Source organism: Stenella coeruleoalba (assembly GCF_951394435.1).
Source record: "Stenella coeruleoalba genome assembly, chromosome: 11".
Lineage (NCBI taxonomy): Eukaryota > Metazoa > Chordata > Mammalia > Artiodactyla > Delphinidae > Stenella > Stenella coeruleoalba.
Genome location: NC_137157.1, coordinates 47,233,430 through 47,252,489, shown reverse-complemented (window position 1 = coordinate 47,252,489; position 19,060 = coordinate 47,233,430). Strand labels below are relative to the sequence as shown.

At 37.0% G+C, this 19,060-nt stretch overlaps 1 protein-coding gene across 2 annotated transcripts in view; it reads left to right on the top strand.

Annotated features, from left to right (window-relative positions):
* FRS2 (fibroblast growth factor receptor substrate 2) overlaps positions 1–18,311 on the top strand; it is a 77,558-nt gene extending 59,247 nt beyond the window's left edge. Inside the window, exons 2-7 of one of the 2 annotated variants that reach the window (XM_079936617.1) lie at positions 2,562–2,656; positions 8,154–8,245; positions 9,777–9,963; positions 10,991–11,149; positions 11,510–11,673; positions 13,040–18,311. In XM_079936617.1, coding sequence (XP_079792743.1) covers positions 8,180–8,245; positions 9,777–9,963; positions 10,991–11,149; positions 11,510–11,673; positions 13,040–13,990 — 1,527 coding nt within the window. In that variant the 5' untranslated portion in view covers positions 2,562–2,656; positions 8,154–8,179 and the 3' untranslated portion in view covers positions 13,991–18,311. Of the gene's footprint in view, positions 1–2,561; positions 2,657–8,134; positions 8,246–9,776; positions 9,964–10,990; positions 11,150–11,509; positions 11,674–13,039 lie in introns of those variants that run through there. The other variant, XM_079936616.1, reaches the window with a different exon arrangement.
* The last annotated feature ends 749 nt before the right edge of the window (positions 18,312–19,060 follow it).

Sequence of the window (19,060 nt, the reverse complement as noted above, 5' to 3'; positions counted from 1 at the left end):
CTACCTGACTTCAGACTATACTATAAAGCTACAGTAATCAAGACAATATGGTACTGGCACAAAAACAGAAACATAGATGAATGGAACAAGATAGAAAGCCCAGAAATAAACCAACGCACCTATGGTCAACTAATCTATGACAAAGGAGGCAAGGATATACAGTGGAGAAAAGACAGTCTCTTCAATAAGTGGTGCTGGGAAAACTGGAGAGCTACATGTAAAAGAATGAAATTAGAACACTCCCTAACACCATACACACACAAAAAAAACTCAAAATGCTTTAGAGACCTAAATGTAAGACCAGACACTCTAAAACTCTTACAGGAAAGCATAGGAAAAACACTCTTTGACATAAATCACAGCAAGATCTTATTTGATCCACCTCCTAGAGTAATGGAAATAAAAACAAAAATAAACAAATGGGACCTAATGAAACTTAAAAGGTTTTGCACAGCAAAGGAAACCATAAACAAGATGAAAAGACAACCCTCAGAATGGGAGAAAATATTTGCAAACGAATCAACAAAGTATTAATCTCCAAAATATATTAACAGTTCATGCAGCTCAATATTAAAAAAACAAACAACCGAATCCAAAAATGGGCACAAGACCTAAATAGACATTTCTCCAAAGAACACATACAGATGGCCAAGAAGCACATGAAAAGCTGCTCAACATCACTAATTATTAGAGAAATGCAAATCAAAACTACAATGAGGTATCACCTCACACCAGTTAGAATGGGCAACATCAGAAAGTCTACAAACAACAAATGCTGGAGAGGGTGTGGAGAAAAGAGAACCCTCTAGCACTGTTGGTGGGAATGTAAATTGATACAGCCACTATGGAGAACAGTGTGGAGGTTCCTTAAAAAACTAAAAATAGAACTACCATACGACCCAGCAATCCCACTACTTGGCATATACCCAGAGGAAACCGTAATTCAAAACAACACATGTGGGCTTCCCTGGTGGCGCAGTGGTTGAGCGTCCACTTGCCGATGCAGGGGACATGGGTTCATGCTCCGGTCCTGGAAGATCCCACATGCTGTGGAGCAGCTAGGCCGGTGAGCCATGGCCGCAGTGCCTGCACGTCTGGAGCCTGTGCTCCACAACGGGAGAGGCCACGACAGTGAGAGGCCCGCGTACCGCACAAAAAAAAAAAAAAAAAGACACATGCACCCCAATGTTCATTGCAGCACTATTTACAATAGCCAGCTCATGGAAGCAACGTAAATGCCCATCAACAGATGAATGGATAAAGAAGATTTTGTACATATATACAATGGAATGTTACTGAGCCATAAAATGGAATGAAATTGGGTCATTTGTTGAGACGTGGATGTATCTCAAGACTGTCATACAGAGTGAAGTAAGTCAGAAAGAGAAAAATATCGTATATTAATTCATATATGTGGAACCTAGAAAAATGGTACAGATGAACCAGTTTGCAGGGCAGAAAAAGAGACACAGATGTAGAGAAACGTATGGACACCAAGGGGGGAAAGTGGCGGTGGGATGGGGGTGGTGGTGGGATGTATTGGGCGATTGGGAGTGACATGTGTCCCCTGATGTGTATAAAATTGATGACTAATAAGAACCTGCTGTACAAGAAAATAAAATAAAATTCAAGAATTAAAAAAAAAATTTTAAACTAAAATAAATAAACTGCTCTGACTTTCTGAGCACTCCTTAAGTTTTTTGGTTGGCACCACTCATACAGCTTTTATTACTGTCTCTTTTTTTCTCAATAAAAGAAATTCATTTCATTAAAAAATAAAATAAAATGAGACTCTGTAAAACCCCTAACATAACGCCTACTGTAGTATAGCTATTTAGTAAATGCTAGTGCTCGTGCTTGAGTGAATTTGATTTTTTTTCTGTGTTGTAGAAAGTGAATAAATTAACCAGAAAATTTTCAGAAGTATATTGAAATCTCTTAAAACTCTAGATTGTAATTTATTGCTGTAATTTATATCATTATTCTGTGACTATGGCATGCTAGTTCATACTGTTTTCTCATGACTGACTCTTCTGATTTGATTCTGGGGGTGTCTTGTGGATTAGAAGATACAGAGGGTGGATTCTAAAGACAGTCCAGAGGGACAGTGAGGTTTAAGAGATGTGACTGGATATGGAGAATTAGCCTGCCCTTGGGTAAAATGGGGTTTTAGAGCTGGAAAGGAACCTTGGAGGTAGTTTAGTCTAACCTTTCATTTTATGGCTGTGGAGATAAATATAGAGTAGTGTGTTGTCTAATGTCATAGCTGCAGTGGAGAAGCTAAAATCAATGGCTTCTAAAGGTCCTGATATCCAGACATCATGAAACGTAAGCTACTGCATTTTTACTTTTCTTTTGAAAAGGCTGTATTGATGGTACCATGTACACATTATATTAATTTCTAGAATAGATCTTATAAATTATATATATTTTAATCAAAAATTCAGTCTTTTTAGTTTGTTTAAATAGATTAACTGAACTAACAGTGCTGCCAGAAGTCTCATAAGGAAAACTGTTTTTAAAGAAATAACAAATTCTTGACTTTTTCTTGCTAATTGTAGGTTAAGTCAGCAAACAAAGAAAACATGGTGTTTTGAAGTATGATTAAACTCCTGATGCTGCAGCAGAGGCTAAGACTATTAATGGCCAGATCTAGGTAAGTTGAAGTTTACTTTTAAAAAAGTCATTAAGTGCACCAATTACATTTTTTAAACTAGAGATTTTAATAGTGTTTTCTTGAATGCAGTTTTTTTTTGCCTCCTTATATGTTGTCACCTCCCACTTCCCAAAAATTAGGACAATTGGCTTTAATTAAACATGACAGTGTTTACTAATTTAAAATACCCAACACACTTGTTGCAATATTGATCTTCCCAAACAGAAGCTACCTTTTGTTCTTGAATGTACCCTTATTACTTTCCTATGTGGCTTTCTTGAGGGAGTATAGTACGTCTTTTTGTGTTTTTGCTGAGTTATAAACTTGACTGGGTAAGATGATGAGATCACGTGGTTTCTCATCAAGTGTTTACAGGTATTTGTACATATTATTGGGTGTTACATAACTCAGACACTCTCCAGGTATTAATCTGATTGTCATAAATGCAGACTATCTAGTGTCTTGCCTTTCCCCCTGCCTGGGAATTCATGCTTCAGGAGGAGGAGTCAGAGATGTGGGTGAAAACTTCACATTAAAAATCTCCTTCTGTGCTGGAAGATTGACTACAACTGCCTGTAGTCCCAGCTGTTTCACAGTCTTACTCCTACTAAGCCTATTCTTCAGCCTTACTGAGGCCTCCTGTTCCTTTTTGCCTCCCTCCGTTTCTCCCATTTCATCAGCCCTCTTCTTTCTTGCTTCTTTCCTGACCAGACCTGATGGCCCATTACTTCAAACCCCTATATTGCCAATATCCTTTAATTTCCTTGTCTTTTTACCTTCTGACCCTGGGTCAGTTGAACTGTCTACCCTCTGGACTGCTGAGTACAGCTAGAAAAATAGCATAATCTTACTCTCCAGCTTCTGCTAAGTCTCAGCATAGCCTACTTAATAATCCTGCTACCTTTCTTGGGTAGCTTCTCAGAGAATAATCCTCAAGTCCTTCATTGTGCAAACTTGGCTTCTATTTTACCAAAGAAATTTAGGATGATAGGTGTTACCTATTTCTGCTTCTCTACTGTGTTCCACCCATCCTTATTTTCTGCTCTCTCTCGTCAGAGGACAAGGCACTCCTTCTGTGGGCAGACTTCTTAATCTGGGCCCCGGAACTCATCTTCTCTAGCCTCCCCGCTCCGTCTTGATCCATCCTGTAGCCGTCTATGTCCTTTGTTTTTTTCCTATATTCTTTAACCTTTACTGACATACTGATTACTAACCTGCATAAATCTATGTCACCTTAAAACAATAAGTAACTCAAGCAACATATTTTCTTTTGAAACCATGTCCAACCATACCCTATCACTAGGCTTTCCTTTCCAACTGTGTTCTTGAAAGAGCCTTTTCTATTCTTTGGAGGACTACTTCCTTATCTTCCATTTGCTCACTGCTGAATGGCTTCTGCCTCTACCTAACACTCCACTATGGATAGAACCTTCCTTCTTGACACTTTCTTTTCTTAGTTTGTACTATTCTGATTGTTTCTCTTCTCCTTCACTTGTTTTTCTCTACTCCAGTATTTGCGCATTTGTGTTCCCCAGAATTTTAACTGCAGACTGCTCTTTATACTGTCCTTGATCAGGGTCTTCTGTTTTACAGTTTCAAATACCGTGTGTCCCAATATTTTACCTCTTTCCTCAAACCCATTCTGATGTACTTACCTCTCTATTGCAAGTCTTCCTTTGGTAGTTCTCTGGAATCTCAATTTAACATGTCTAAAACTGAACTAACCACCATCACTTCCTCTCGAAGACCTGAGAAAGTTTTTCCTATTTCAAGTAATGGAACCAGCACCCTTCATCTGCCGCCCTGAAAACTGCCTCTTACTTCCTGTATACCTAGCCAGACACTCAGTGCTGCAGACTTGTCTTCCTAAGTATTTTTAAAATTCATTATTTTCATCTTTATTCCTACTATTGCTGCTCTGGTTTTAAGTCTTTGGCATATTCCATTTTTCAGTAGTCTCTCACTGGCTTCCCTTCCTCTGAGCTAAACTTCCACTTAAAATTACCCTGCAGATGGAGGTATCTAAAATGAATTCCTGACCACCTCACTTTCCTGCTTAAAATACTTCATTGGCTTTTCACCTTGTGTAGGATGAAATTCATTCTCTTTGGAGTGGCATACAAGGATTTTGTGTCACATGGTAGGCTTTTCATTAACTATTTTTGTACTGAACTGAAGCATTCAATGTGAATAGAGCCCCCAGGTAGGTTGTACCACCATTCATATATCCCTGACAAAATCGGAGGTGCTGCCTTAACAGGTCGCCTGTGAAGGTGTCAAGTGGAAGAATGCTTTTTCTACTTCTTTTGAGAAATAGTTGAAAAATATTTACTTGAGGCATTATTTTTTCAGGCAAAAGCCACACTGTAGTAACCATTTAGCTCTTTGTATTCAGTGGTGAGGCTGGATAAGTAATTTCAAGAAGACTTTTTGTTTCTATCAATTATCTGTCTGCTTTAAAATTTTTTTTGAAATATTCTTTTGGCCTCCTCATCTTCTAATTTATTAAACATTTACTAATTTTTAAAAATTAAACATTTATTGAATATCTGCTATGTCAAACAGTATGCTTATTGCCTTAGAAAATTCAGAAGACACAGTTCCTATCTTCTTGGAGATCACAGTGAAGTGGGTGGTGAGACAGGTCAACATTACAGTAGAATGTGATAAGTGCCATGATAGAGTCATGTCCATTTGACTACAGGGACATTGGAAGCAGGCTAGCTTCAAGTTAGTTGGAGTCCCAGATCCCTAGGTTGTTGTTCAGGATACTTTATGGTTTGTCTCATGCTTGTGTTACAGCCTACCCTGCACTCTAGTCGTACTAGATGCCTCACTTTCTCCTGAATACATTGCCACCTTTCATGACTTTTATCGTTGCACCTAATTTTTTATCTTGTCTCAAGTGCCTATTTCTGTCTTTTGCCTAGCACACTGTTTCTGCTCACCTTTTAAAGTACCAGCTCAAATGGTGCTTCCTGCCCTTCCTAACCCAGAAAGTTAGTTGCTTCTTTCTCTGTGCCCACGGAACTCTTCTTATATTCTGATATGAGGTTTATCATAATGCATTATCTGTTGACATCTCTGTCTTTCCCTTTAGATTCATGGCTCTTCAGAGGTACATCCTGTGACTTAGTCATCTTTATACCATGATACTTAACTGGCATATTAAGACACCAAATATGAATCTTGTTTTTCTTTTATGTAACAAGATTTTATTTATCCTTATGTCATCACACATTTTCCCTATATAAATTTATTTGTTTACGTTTTTAATTGAAGTATAGTTGATTTACAATGTTGTGTTAGTTTGTGGTGTACAGCAAAGTGATTCAGTTATATATGTATATATATATAATTTTTCATATTCTTTTCCATTATGTTTTATTACAAGATATTGAATATAGTTCCCTGTGCTAAACAGCAGAACCTTGTTGTTTATCTATGCTATTTATAGTAGTGTGTATTTGCTAATCCCAAACTCCTAATTTATCCCTCCCCTACCCCTTTTCCCCTTTGGTAACCATAAGTTTGATGCTATGTCTGTGAGTCTGTTTCTGTTTTGTAAATAAGTTCATTTATATCATATTTTACTTTCCACATATAAGTGATACCATGTGGTATTTATCTTTCTTTGTCTGACTTACCTCATTTAGTGTGATAATCTCTAGGTCCATCCATGTTGCTGCAAATGCCATTATTTCATTCTTTTTTATGGCTGAGTAGTATTCCATTGTATATGTATATATACCACATCTTCTTTATCCATTCATCTGTCAGTGGACATTTAGGTTGCTTCCATGTCTTGGCTGTTGTAAATAGAGCTGCTGTGAACATTGGGGTACATGTATCTTTTCAAATTAGAGTTTTCTCTGGATATATGCCCAGGAGTGGGATTGCTGGATCTTATGGCAATTCTCTTTTTAGTTTTTTAAGGAACTTCCATACTGTTTTCCATAGCGGCTGCGCCAAGTTATGTTCCCAACAGTGTAATAGGGTCCCCTTTTCTCCACACCCTCTTCAGCATTTATTATTTGTAGGCTTTTTAATGATGGCCATTCTCACCAGTGCAAGGACACCACCAAATATGAGTCTTAATTTAACTTTACTATTTTACTTATCACTTCTTTTGGTTTATACACTAGTATCCTTTTTTATCGGCTTGATCCTTACACCTGCCAGCATTCTTTATCTTCCTTTAGTGCAGTTCGTTCAGCTCACAAGAGACTTAGAGCACCTCCTGTGTGCTAGGTATTGTGTTAGGCACAGGGAATGCACGAATGAATAAAGTCCATCCCTGCTGGGAAGGAGCTCAAAGTGGAGGGAAGTAGATAGATAGGTAAACAGTCTATCACAGTTTTTACTGAGTAAACAGTGTGAAAGATGCTGTGATACTGGGAAGCTCAGGGTGCTTTGGGGGTACACAAGGAATATAACTTGCCCAGTTGGTGGGAGTCAGAGAAGGCTTCCTGAAGGCACTGTACTCTGAAGTTGAATCTTGAGAAAGGAGCAGCATGGAAGGGTGTGAGAGAACAAGATGCTCTGGGGAAACTGTTTAGTATGGCTGGGTAGGACTCAAAGCAGAGAGGAGGGAAGAGGTTAGACTGTCTTTGTAGACAGAGACCAAATTGTGAAGGACCATGTGTCATACTGATGAGCTTTGCATTTTTTCCTGAAGGTAGTGAAGATCTGCTGAAGAATTTTAGGCAAATTTTAATCAGATTTATGTTTTTAATGTTTAATAGCTTCTTATGCTTCCTTCTTTCCCCCTTTTTTCAAATACTGTCACATCCATTCTCATTCTTTCTCTTGTTTGTAAGTGAAGTTTTGAATTTTTCCTTTGTTCACTTGCAGTATTCTTCAACACTTAATGTCACTGTAACCACTTATCTCTAACCTTCTGTGGGAAGGGATTAGATAGACACACTCTTTCAGTTTTGCCAGTATTCTCTGTGTTAAGTTACAGCTTGAATTTTGAGTTGTCTTTCTCTCTTAATGAACTATTCCAGATTTGTTTTTGTGTCTTATTAACCAATTTTGTCTGTTGGGATACGTAAAGAATACTACAATGCATGGTATGAATCAAAATACTTGCCAAGCCAGAAGTCTAGCATCCTTTTGGAAATTTATTAATAAAGAGGGACTGAAATTCCTAATAAGCCATAAACGGTTAATTCCATGAATGACTTTATTTTAATAGTGTTATGTGTGAGAACTTAAATTGGTTTCTTTTAGATAATTTTAAAATAGGCAGACCTTTGCAAATTAAATTTGAGATTTCTGTGAAGTCTCCCTCACAGAATTCTTCTTCTTGTTGCTGAGTAAAATTCTCCAGCTAGTTGTGTGAAATCTAGCTCTAGCCATTTATTTCCTTAGGCTTAGTTTTCCTCATCAAAATAACACAGGGCTTATGTTTGATGATTTCTAGAGTCTTTTTCTGTTTTTTGACTTTTGTATCTTACATCTAATAATTTTTTGCAAATTATCTTTCATGTAGTGCTCACATGGTCTTCTGAAGAAGCCATGGGTAGCTGTTGTAGCTGTCCAGATAAAGACACTGTCCCAGATAACCATCGGAACAAGTTTAAGGTCAGTAAAAACTGGTTGAGATGTAGCTCTCACTGCCTACCTGGATGCTCTTCTTTTACTTCACTTAATTAACATGTCTTATTATTTCCTCACTTTTGTATTCAGATCCTTTTATTTTCCTTTTTTGTCCATTCTGCCTTTTCTTGTTTTAACAAATGATGACAACATTTCTTACTGACAGTGTGAAATCCTCTTTTCCTTTTCCTTTGGTCTTCCATATCCAGTTAGAGCCACACAATTCTGATAATACTGTCTTTTTTTTTTTTAACTTGGAAGACATTTACGTTTATTTTTACCTTTCGACATCACCAATCATGGATATGAGTGCCTAAATCTTGTATCTCCATCAGGAAAACATAGCACTAATGAGTGACTGTTATATCCTCTGAAGAACTCAATCTTTGGTCACAGTGATAAGAGCCCCTGGATTTGGTCCCATCAGCCCTCTTTGAAATGACCTACTGATAATACTGTCTTTAAAATGCCACTTTGTAGGTGCCTCTTCAGTCCTGTCACCAGCTCCCAGTCATTGTTTAATGCTTGGACAATTTCATAACTGAACTCTATCTTCAGTCACCTCTGTGATGCATCCTGCAGTTGACATCAAATTAATCTTCCTCCTTCATCATTCTAAAACTTCAGTGGTATTCTGTTACTTAGATGCTAAGTGCTCTATTCCTTACTCATCCACAGTCATTAATCTCTCATATTGTGACCTCATTCTGCTGTAAATCATAGCCACTGGATCACACAAACCTAGGTATAAGTCACAGCCCTCTTGCTTCATAGCTTTGTTACCTTTGGCAGGTTACATTATCACTAAGTCTTTGTTGATTTGTGTGCAGTGGAGAAAATACTGTTACCTGCAGTTTAGGATCAGTATTAAATGACAAAAACACAAGTAAAGCACTTTGCCCAACCCAGGGGTATAGTGAATTCTCCCTAAGTGTTATCTGTTCTTTATAGTCTCTGGCCATTTTCTGAAACTGAGCAGTGCAAAGCCTTCCCTTACATGAACTCAATGCCAGTCCTGTCCTGATCTCTCTGAAACATACCTTCTTTGTCTCTGCTGTAGCACTGCATCTTCAGGATGTGCCCCCTAACTCCTGACCCACCAGTTCTCCCTCTTAACTTTATTTCCTGTCTAAATTTAATTATACCCAAGGCCCAGCTAAAGTCCCTCCTCTTTTTATGTGAAGGCTTCTCCAACAACCCTCCGCCACAGTTCCTGCATTTCGCAGCCTCTGTTGCACTCATTTGTTAGTTAAGCATTTACAGTTTTGTGGTGTTTTTCGTGTTTGTGTATCTTATCTCCTCAGTGGGAATGTGAGTTCTTTGTGGATATGAACTGGGTATTACACTGCTACATAATCCATGCCCTAAACACACAATTGGTTGTTGAATGAACTAACAAAGGAACCAATAACTGAACCAATAAGCAATAGTACATTTTCCTGACAAATTAGTGAAATATGTGCATAACTGTCAAGTGGGAGCATTAAGTTAGCACTAATTAAACTTTATTTTTTAGGTCATTAATGTGGATGATGATGGGAATGAGTTAGGTTCTGGCATAATGGAACTTACAGACACGGAACTGATTTTATACACTCGCAAACGTGACTCGGTAAAATGGCACTACCTCTGCCTCCGACGCTATGGCTATGATTCGAATCTCTTTTCTTTTGAAAGTGGTCGAAGGTGTCAAACTGGACAAGGTAGGTAGAGCCTTTATTTTTTTTTTTTCTCCAAACATTATCATATTTGAAATAGCATTCTATAATTCAGTTATTCTATATGTAATGTTTAATATTTTACTTTTATCCAGAATAAAAAAATTCTCAAATAAGTGGATTATTTAAAAAACAGACATCGGGCTTCCCTGCTGGCACAATGGTTGAGAGTCCGCCTGCCGATATAGGGGACACAGGTTCGTGCCCCAGTCCGGGAAGATCCCACATGCCGCGGAGCGGCTGGGCCCATGAGCCATGGCCGCTGAGCCTGTGCGTCCGGAGCCTGTGCTCCGCAACAGGAGAGGCCACAGCAGTGAGAGGCCCGCGTACTGCAAAAAAAAAAAAAAAAAAAGAAAAAAAAAGAGACATAGTACACTATGTATTCATTTATCAAGCATTTATTAAGCCTGTTTTCTATGTCCAGAATTTTGGCTTATATTAAATTTAAGATTTGCAGTAAGTAAATGATTAGTCCCAGTAAATTGCCTCTATGTCTTTACTGTTGTAACTCTGGGAAAAGAACCTAAACTTTGGAGGCAAACAGAACGTACTTTTATTTTTTGCTACCTACTTCTTGAAAGTCCTTGGGCAAGTTGCATGACCTCTGACGCATCAAATTTCTTCTGTATCAGAGGGCAACGGTAATCCAATAATTAAACAAGGTAATGATTGTAAACCACAGAGCAAGGGCCTGTCAAGTGATAAGGAATTCCCTTGGTAATGGTAAGTTGGGCTCCCCCTGCTGTTAAAAAGCAGACTAGAGTAAGTTTGCAAATCTTGTTTTTGTCTTCCTTATTTTGAGCCATCACCCATGGACAAATGAAAATTATTCTGTGAACTTTTGGGTTTATGTTTTGAAACAGGGAATATAATTAATTTATCAGACATTTATATTAAAGCCTTTTCTTGCTATTGGTGCATGGAATGCTTACTTTACAAGTTTGTTCTTCGTGTTCTTGTGTCTTTTTTAAAGATGCAGTGACCATTTTTTTCTTCTGGTTTGTATTTGTAGGAATCTTTGCCTTTAAGTGTGCTCGTGCAGAAGAATTATTTAATATGTTGCAAGAGATTATGCAGAATAATAGTATAAATGTAGTGGAGGAGCCAGTTGTTGAAAGGAATAATCATCAGACAGAATTGGAAGTCCCCAGAACACCTCGAACACCTACAAGTAAGTGTCCATTTTCCTTCTTCTATTATAAACTATAGATTATGGTTTTTTAATCTATAAATTGTTAGGAATTACCATTGGCTAACGTAAGTATAGTGGTTGTGAGTTTTAAAAAACTTAGCTATAATTATAAACATTTTAAATATTTTAAATATGAAAACATTAAATGTTTCATATTATTTAAAATGTGAGTGGAAAGTTAGAGTGGAGGTGGTATGCTGTTTTGCTCTGGTTTCTCATATGTCTTGCCAGAAACACCTTCCTTAAACCTCTCAGTGCTGATTGTATTCTCATTCATTTTTATTCTCTGTGCCCTACCCCTGTATCCTTTCTTAAACCAATAAACAAACAAAAACTCAGCTCCAGGGTTTGCTGCTCAGAACTTACCTAATGGATATCCCCGATACCCCTCATTTGGAGACGCTTCATCCCATCCTTCAAGCAGACATCCTTCTGTGGGAAGTGCACGCCTGCCTTCAGTAGGTGAAGAGTCTACACATCCCTTGCTTGTGGCTGAGGAACAAGTAAGCATGTCCTACTGTCTAACATATTGTGTGGGGTTAGAGTGTTATTGTGCCAACACTTGAAGGTTTTAGTTTGAATTTTAGCTGTCGCTATTTGTTTATGACTTGTAGTGAAGACTCAGAGGAAATAGCATGTATTTTCTGTCATATACCCAAATATATATAGGTGTTGAGGGAAACTTAGCATTACAGTAAGTTTGTGGGTTCACAGGAGAGGTGCATCTATAGATAAAGACGGACATAACCAATGGCCAATTCAGTTACAGTAACCTCCAATGAAAGCTTTTTATGTTACAGTTTTTATAGTTAGTGGACTACTAGCAATAAGGCAGATTTTGTTGTGTTTTAACAGAGCAATTTAATATTCCTGACTATTATATTTTCATTTTAGGAATGAAGTTAGCTGGTTAACATTGTCTATGTATTACTTAGTTATACTTATCTTTTGTCAACAATATGGTTGTTTATCATGAAGAAATTTTTACTGTTTTGAAATCCATTTGGTTGTGTTCTTTACTTGTTAAATGAGTTCTTATTTACTATAATTAAATTTCCCTTAGTTTTGAATTTTATTTTTGAGGTTTTCAAATGTTATGTATAGACTTCTGAACTTTTTTTATATTGTCCCCCCCGCAAAATACCACAAACTTTTCTAAGTAGCATTAATTTCCTGGTATCTATTTTATATCTATGCATTTTACAGAACTCTTATTGAATCTAGTAGGGTCTGTTTCTTTGTATAGTCAGATCATCTATAAATTATGATAAATTTCTCTCTTCCTTTTTAATACTTGTTATTTCCTATTTCTAAATCAGGTTTTAATGCATTGATGAGAATTTTAAAACAACATCAAAGTAATAATCCCCATTTGTTCCTGAGTTTTTATTTTTTCTACAGAATGCTTATCATGTTTCACCATCACATGTATTTTGTTTTGTTTTGTTTTGTTTTTGTGGTACACGGGCCTCTCACTGTTGTGGTCTCTCCCGTTGTGGAGCACAGGCTCCGGACATGCAGGCTCAGCGGCCATGGCTCATGGGCCCAGCCGCTCCGCAGCATGTGGGATCTTCCCGGACCGGGGCACGAACCCCTGTCCCCTGCATCGGCAGGCGGACTCTCAACCACTGTGCCACCAGGGAAGCCCCATCACATGTATTTTAAAGCAGTTATTCTTTTATCAAGCTAGGAAGACATTTCTACATTTCTCCCACCTCCTCCCAACCTTTTTGTTGGTTAAAAAAACAGGTACAAAAGCTTTGAAGTAAGAATATACTTAGAAAGTTAATAAAATTAATAGATATAGTCAGGCAAATTTTTTTTCTTTTTAAAGCAAGTTTACTGATTCACTTTCTTCTTTTGTTTTAGGTACATACCTATGTCAACACTACAGGTGTACAAGAAGAACGGAAAAACCGTGCAAGTGTGCATGTCCCATTGGAGGCGAGGGTTTCTAATGCTGAAAGCAACACACCAAAAGAAGAACCAAGTAATATTGAGGACAGGGACCCTCAGATTCTTCTTGAACCTGAAGGAGTCAAGTTTGTCTTAGGACCAACCCCAGTTCAAAAGCAATTAATGGAAAAAGAGAAACTGGAACAACTTGGAAGAGATCAAGTCAGTGGAAGTGGTGCGAATAACACGGAATGGGACACTGGCTATGACAGTGATGAACGAAGAGACGCGCCCTCTGTTAACAAACTGGTGTATGAAAATCTAAATGGGCTATCTCTCCCCAGTGCGTCAGGGCTCAGGAGAGGTCGTCTGCCGTCCACCAGTACCTCAGATACCCAGAATATCAACAACTCAGCTCAGAGAAGAACTGCATTGTTAAACTACGAAAATCTACCATCTTTGCCTCCTGTTTGGGAAGCCCGCAAGCTAAGTAGGGATGAAGATGACAATTTAGGACCAAAGACCCCATCTCTAAATGGCTACCATAATAATCTTGATCCAATGCATAACTATGTAAATACAGAGAATGTAACAGTGCCGGCAAGTGCTCACAAAATAGAATATTCAAGGCGTCGGGACTGTACACCGACAGTCTTTAACTTTGATATCAGACGCCCAAGTTTAGAACACAGGCAGCTCAATTACATACAGGTTGACTTGGAAGGTGGCAGTGACTCTGACAACCCTCAGACTCCAAAAACGCCTACCACTCCCCTTCCACAGACCCCTACCAGACGCACAGAGCTGTATGCTGTGATAGACATCGAGAGAACTGCTGCTATGTCAAATCTGCAGAAAGCACTGCCACGAGACGATGGTACATCTAGGAAAACTAGACACAATAGTACTGATCTGCCCATGTGAGCCCAGAAACCATTACATTGTTTGCACCTTTGTGAAGTTTTAAAAAATGAAGATGCAAGTGCTTCATTTTTATTTCTAAACACTAACTCCTTTTATAGACTGATAAAAAATTTTTTTCTGACTATTTCATGTGCTTCTTTAAAGGGAAATTAAAATGTAGAGCAGGTACTCATAAAAGAACACTAATTTCATTCTATACTACTCATTACTGTACAGCAGCATTCCCATTTTCACAGTGCCTATTTAAAATGAGAATTGAAGTGAGTGACATGCTGGTCAATTTTTATTAAGATTCTGGACTCATGCATATCATTCACGTCTAAGTCATGGTTGGCATTTAAAGCATATTATAAAGCCTCTTGATAATGTGCATTGCTAACAGATAACTCTAGGCTTTGAAAGTACTATTTGTAGATTTACTATTCATGGTATGTGACCTCCAGCATGTAACATGAGGAATCCTTTATTTCATTAATTGTAGGCTTTTTGACTTGAGCCAGGACATATGTATGGAAATAGAAGTACCACACCTCCTATGTACCAGTCAGTTCCTTAGCCTTCAGCGTTTCTAGAAAGAGCCCTACGTTTGTGAACATGGTTTGCTGTTGGTGTGTTGAAAGGCAGGAAAGAGACGAGGTTTTCTCTTTACTCATCTCATGGTGTCATTTGAAAGGCATGCCCAGATATCTTAGTCAGAATTACACATAGGCTCAAGAATCAGTCTCAGGTCACTTTATCCAAAAACATTTGAAAATCTGAACCATGATCTCTTGAAAGTTTCTCTCCTACAGATTATTAACAGTAACATTGTTTTCTGGAGGCATTTGTGCCATTAGATTGCCATTTACCTTCAAGTTTTTCCTTTGGTGTTTGGGATGTCTAATTTTGTTGCTTCATGTCTTTTTCAATTTAGGATGTCTGAGTTTGTATATAGTTTTGAAATTGGATTATGTGTTCATTTTTGTTTAGTTTGCATTTTTGTCAAATTGTGGTTTTGAAGGTTCATTTGGAACTTACTGTTATTCTATAACAGGGTTGCCCTTGTCCAGTATTTATTTATATGCCGTTTACTTTTCAAGTTGATAAAAGCATTCTCACAATTTTAAATTTCACTTGTGTTCATAGGTGATCTCTTAAGCAGCTGAGAAGAAAAAAAAAAGGAAGCTACTTTTAACATGCAAATTTCCCTAAAGGTACTGTGTTTTCTCTGTGGGCACTCTCCCAGCACTTTAGCAGTGATCCCCTCAGTCACACGGCTGCAGCTGTACTTTGCCCACTGTCGTGCTCCTCAGCTCTGCTGTCCTTTCACTCATAGCTGGATCTTGGGTTATCCCTTGATTTTAATAGAATGTTAAAATTGTTGCCAGCATAGCAGGTACAGTGGAAGTCTTATAGCAATGACATTGTGTCATAATTTAGGATTGAAAATGAATTGAAGTTTATATAAACTGATGAGAGTCCATATGTCTAGCTCTTGGAAAATCAAGAAGTTTCCAGTTTCCCAAATCCTAGAGAAGATAAGAGCAGGTAGAGTGGAAAGAAGGTTAGATATCCTTGCAAAATACGTCGCTGTCTCCTCTAAATATGAGGAAATTTGAGATTTTGGTCTGGATCTACCAGATGTAACTAAGGTTAATTTAGCATGAAAAATTTCAGTCATATAGCATCCAATCTGTTCCATAAATGACCTAATTATAGGACAGTGAATGGATTAGCAAAATAATAGGGTGGGACCATTATAAAGAAAATAAATTATTAAAGATGTCTTTATCATTTTTAGTGCCACTGGTTTATGTGCATAGCAGAATCTTCTTTCTTTTCTGTGAATTTGGTGCTTACCAAAGTGTTCACTGTTCTCTAAAAAGAGAGCAGTGGTATAGGTATGCAGTTTCCATTTTAATGTATTGTTCCATTTATGCTTTATTCTGAGTAGATTGCTAATTGTGCCAAATTTATGTGATGATTTTTGTAATGTGGAATAAGAGTTATGATGGAACCAGTGCACATGGTTTTCTCCGAAACAAGCAGTCAAGACAGAACGTTAACCTCCAAACAAAAGGGCTGACCTATTTACTCATTTTGGAGGTTGGATACTTTCTTTTCTTACTTTTCCTCAGCCTTTTCATTTTTCCTTCCAGATTCTGATTAGTTTTTATATTTTTTTAAGCAACTATAATATAACCATTGCAATTTATTCTTTCAATACTGTGTGCTTTAAAAATGAAAATGGGACCAATTTGTCTGCTAAGAATTTGAGTTTTAGGTACTACGAGTATTAGGGAAGATGTATACAACTGGTATTAATTTCTAAATGTCTCTGGAAATCACCTGTGTTCCTATTTAATTAAAAATAACATAGAACACTATTTGTCCTCTGCAGTAGTCTAGTAATGGGCATTAAGCTCTGTCCTGGAAGAATTGTACCAATTACTGGGTGCATTTTAGAATGAGATATTTTATTGGGATATAATTGTGGCCATATGTTTCAGATTTTCTGAGACAGACCTAATTTTAGATATTCTGTTCTGTTGATAGATCATGTGATCCCACTTTTTGGTTTTGGAAATATAGTCATTGATCATATGCTTTTCCCCTAATAGAATCCTGTTTTATCCATATAGATCGTAACAGCTTTTATCCCAGACCAGGGCTGGAAACTGATATGGGTATTACATGTGTTTTTTCTTAGTGTGTTTTATTTCCCAGGTTCATCTTCCTTTCAAAATGAAAATATGGTGCCTTCCCTCCCTCCAGGAAGATTGGCAAATAGTTCCTTTTATTTACTGCTGCTGTGGAGTGATGAGATATGCACTTTACTTTTGAAGACTCAGCAAAAAGCTTTTCACTTCTCAGTATATCCAGAATAGATCACATTTTGGACTTCAGAAAATTTGCCAAGCAGTCTTTGTTTTTACAGATATTAATGTTGACCCCACAGTTCAGTGTTGTGAGTCAAGCTAGTGTTTGTGTATCCCTCCCCCACCAAAAAAAATCCGTGGCGCAAAGTATAAAAATGTACCTCAATAATGTTCTATTAAAAATGGGACAGGGGCCTTATGTTTTCATAATTTCCCAATAATGTGCCACCATATTTTTGCCTCAAGGTAAAGGTCTTAACAAGCTAAAAAATACATCCCATTTCCCCTTGTGCTGTTCCTAACCCATAATGTCCAAGTGTTTTGTGCAATGTGTAGTGTGTGTGTATAAATATATATATGTATATTTGTATATACATATATATATATCTATCTATATATATATATCCTTGAAATAGACATACCATCAGAGACAACATTCAGAAGTAACTGATGTATTGGCATCTCTTTCTAATCTCTGATATGTGAGGTATATGGTACTAAATTACCTTTTCCCTGATGTTTGCCAAATTTGAATAAAGGCATTGGTACAAAATCACAGAATGTATAGGAAATGTTTTTGGCTTGAAAAATTAACAAATATTTTATGACATACCACAATATACTCTGCCCAAACCAGCACCCTATTTTTCCTGTTCTTTACGTCCCTTTTCCCCATCCCTACATCCTCTTTTTTTTCTTTTTTGGTGTAACACAATTCTTTTGTAGCATCATTACAATTGCAGTTCTATGACAATTGGACAATAGCAGCATGGAAACGGACTGGCATTAATAGTACAGTAGTCACCAGTGTGCCACATTTGCATTGGTAAATGCAAAATACACATTTTATAAAGGACAAATTTTGTGTTATGTTTTTATTTTCATTACATTGTATAATATTGTAAGATTATGTATGTCCTAATTTGCATTATAAATGTTTTTTTCCTACGTAAAGGCATAAATATAGCAACTTTGTATAAAGGTAGCTTATTAGATTTTTAATTTTGTCTTTTATAAAAAATTGTCTAACAGTGGGACTAAAAAATTGTCTAACATTGCCAAATTGTAAATGAAATATGAATTTTACCCCCTATAGTTAATTTCGTTTATAAGCATTCCATATTTCTCTAATAAAAGACATAAGTGATACAGTACTATGCATAAATTGTATTTTAATGCTGTTTCATATCAGCATTTTAAATTTTGGTTTGCATTTTTAATATTGGCAAAATTTACCACTGTTGATTAAACCTTGTTGTATATGTAACAACATCTTTTGCCCTCTAGCCCTCCCCACCCTTGTTCTCTATTTCTCCCTGTCAGTGCCAACTTCATACATTTTGTAGCATGGCAATAAAATATAACTTTTACACTGAGGCCAAGTGTGGCTTTTTGGAGGATGTGGACATGGGAGGATTACCCTCTAGTTGTTCTTTGCATATGACTTTTTGCCATATAAGCCATGTTTCCAGGCATGAGGAAGTTATCTCGTATATGATGTGAATGTACTTTTAAGGACAAGTGTGAATGTGCTTTTAAGCTTAATTTTTGTCCTAACAAATAAGAACTAATTTTTTATTTTTGGAAAAGTCAGAGTTCTTGAAGTACAATCAATCCTTTATTAACTGGAGTACTTAAAGAATAAGCTAATAATTGAATTTAGTTCAACAACGGCTAAGCAACACTTTTTAAAAATCCTTATTTATTGTAGAGTATTAATATACCATCCTAAAAATTATATATAAAATATGGTTTAATTTTAGATGATTTAGCTTCTTGCAATGACTTACTGTTGTCATTCTGGCATAAATCTCCATGACGAGGTACTCAAGTTGATACTGGAAGCTGAGCTGACTATACACTAACCTTAAGCATTAGCGAAAAACTGCTTTGTTGAATAAAATCTGATCGGAGTTCTTATGGTTACTTCCCCCCTTATTGCCTAAAGTAGATTGCAATAAAACCCCAATAAAAGTTTGGTTGGATGCCTATTTAAAGTTTCACTGTATTTATACCTCACACATTTCTTGAAACTTTATAAGAGGTTTTATTCCTTAGTCTCATATCACTGCCTCCATTTTCAAAGTTCAAAGTGAAATGAAATTTTACGTATTTGACAGACTCTCACAGTTTTTATCTTCTTGGTCATTTAAACTAGTAGTACTCAGGGCTGGGACTCCAGACCTGTTTTTTGTCACTGAGTGGCACTGCA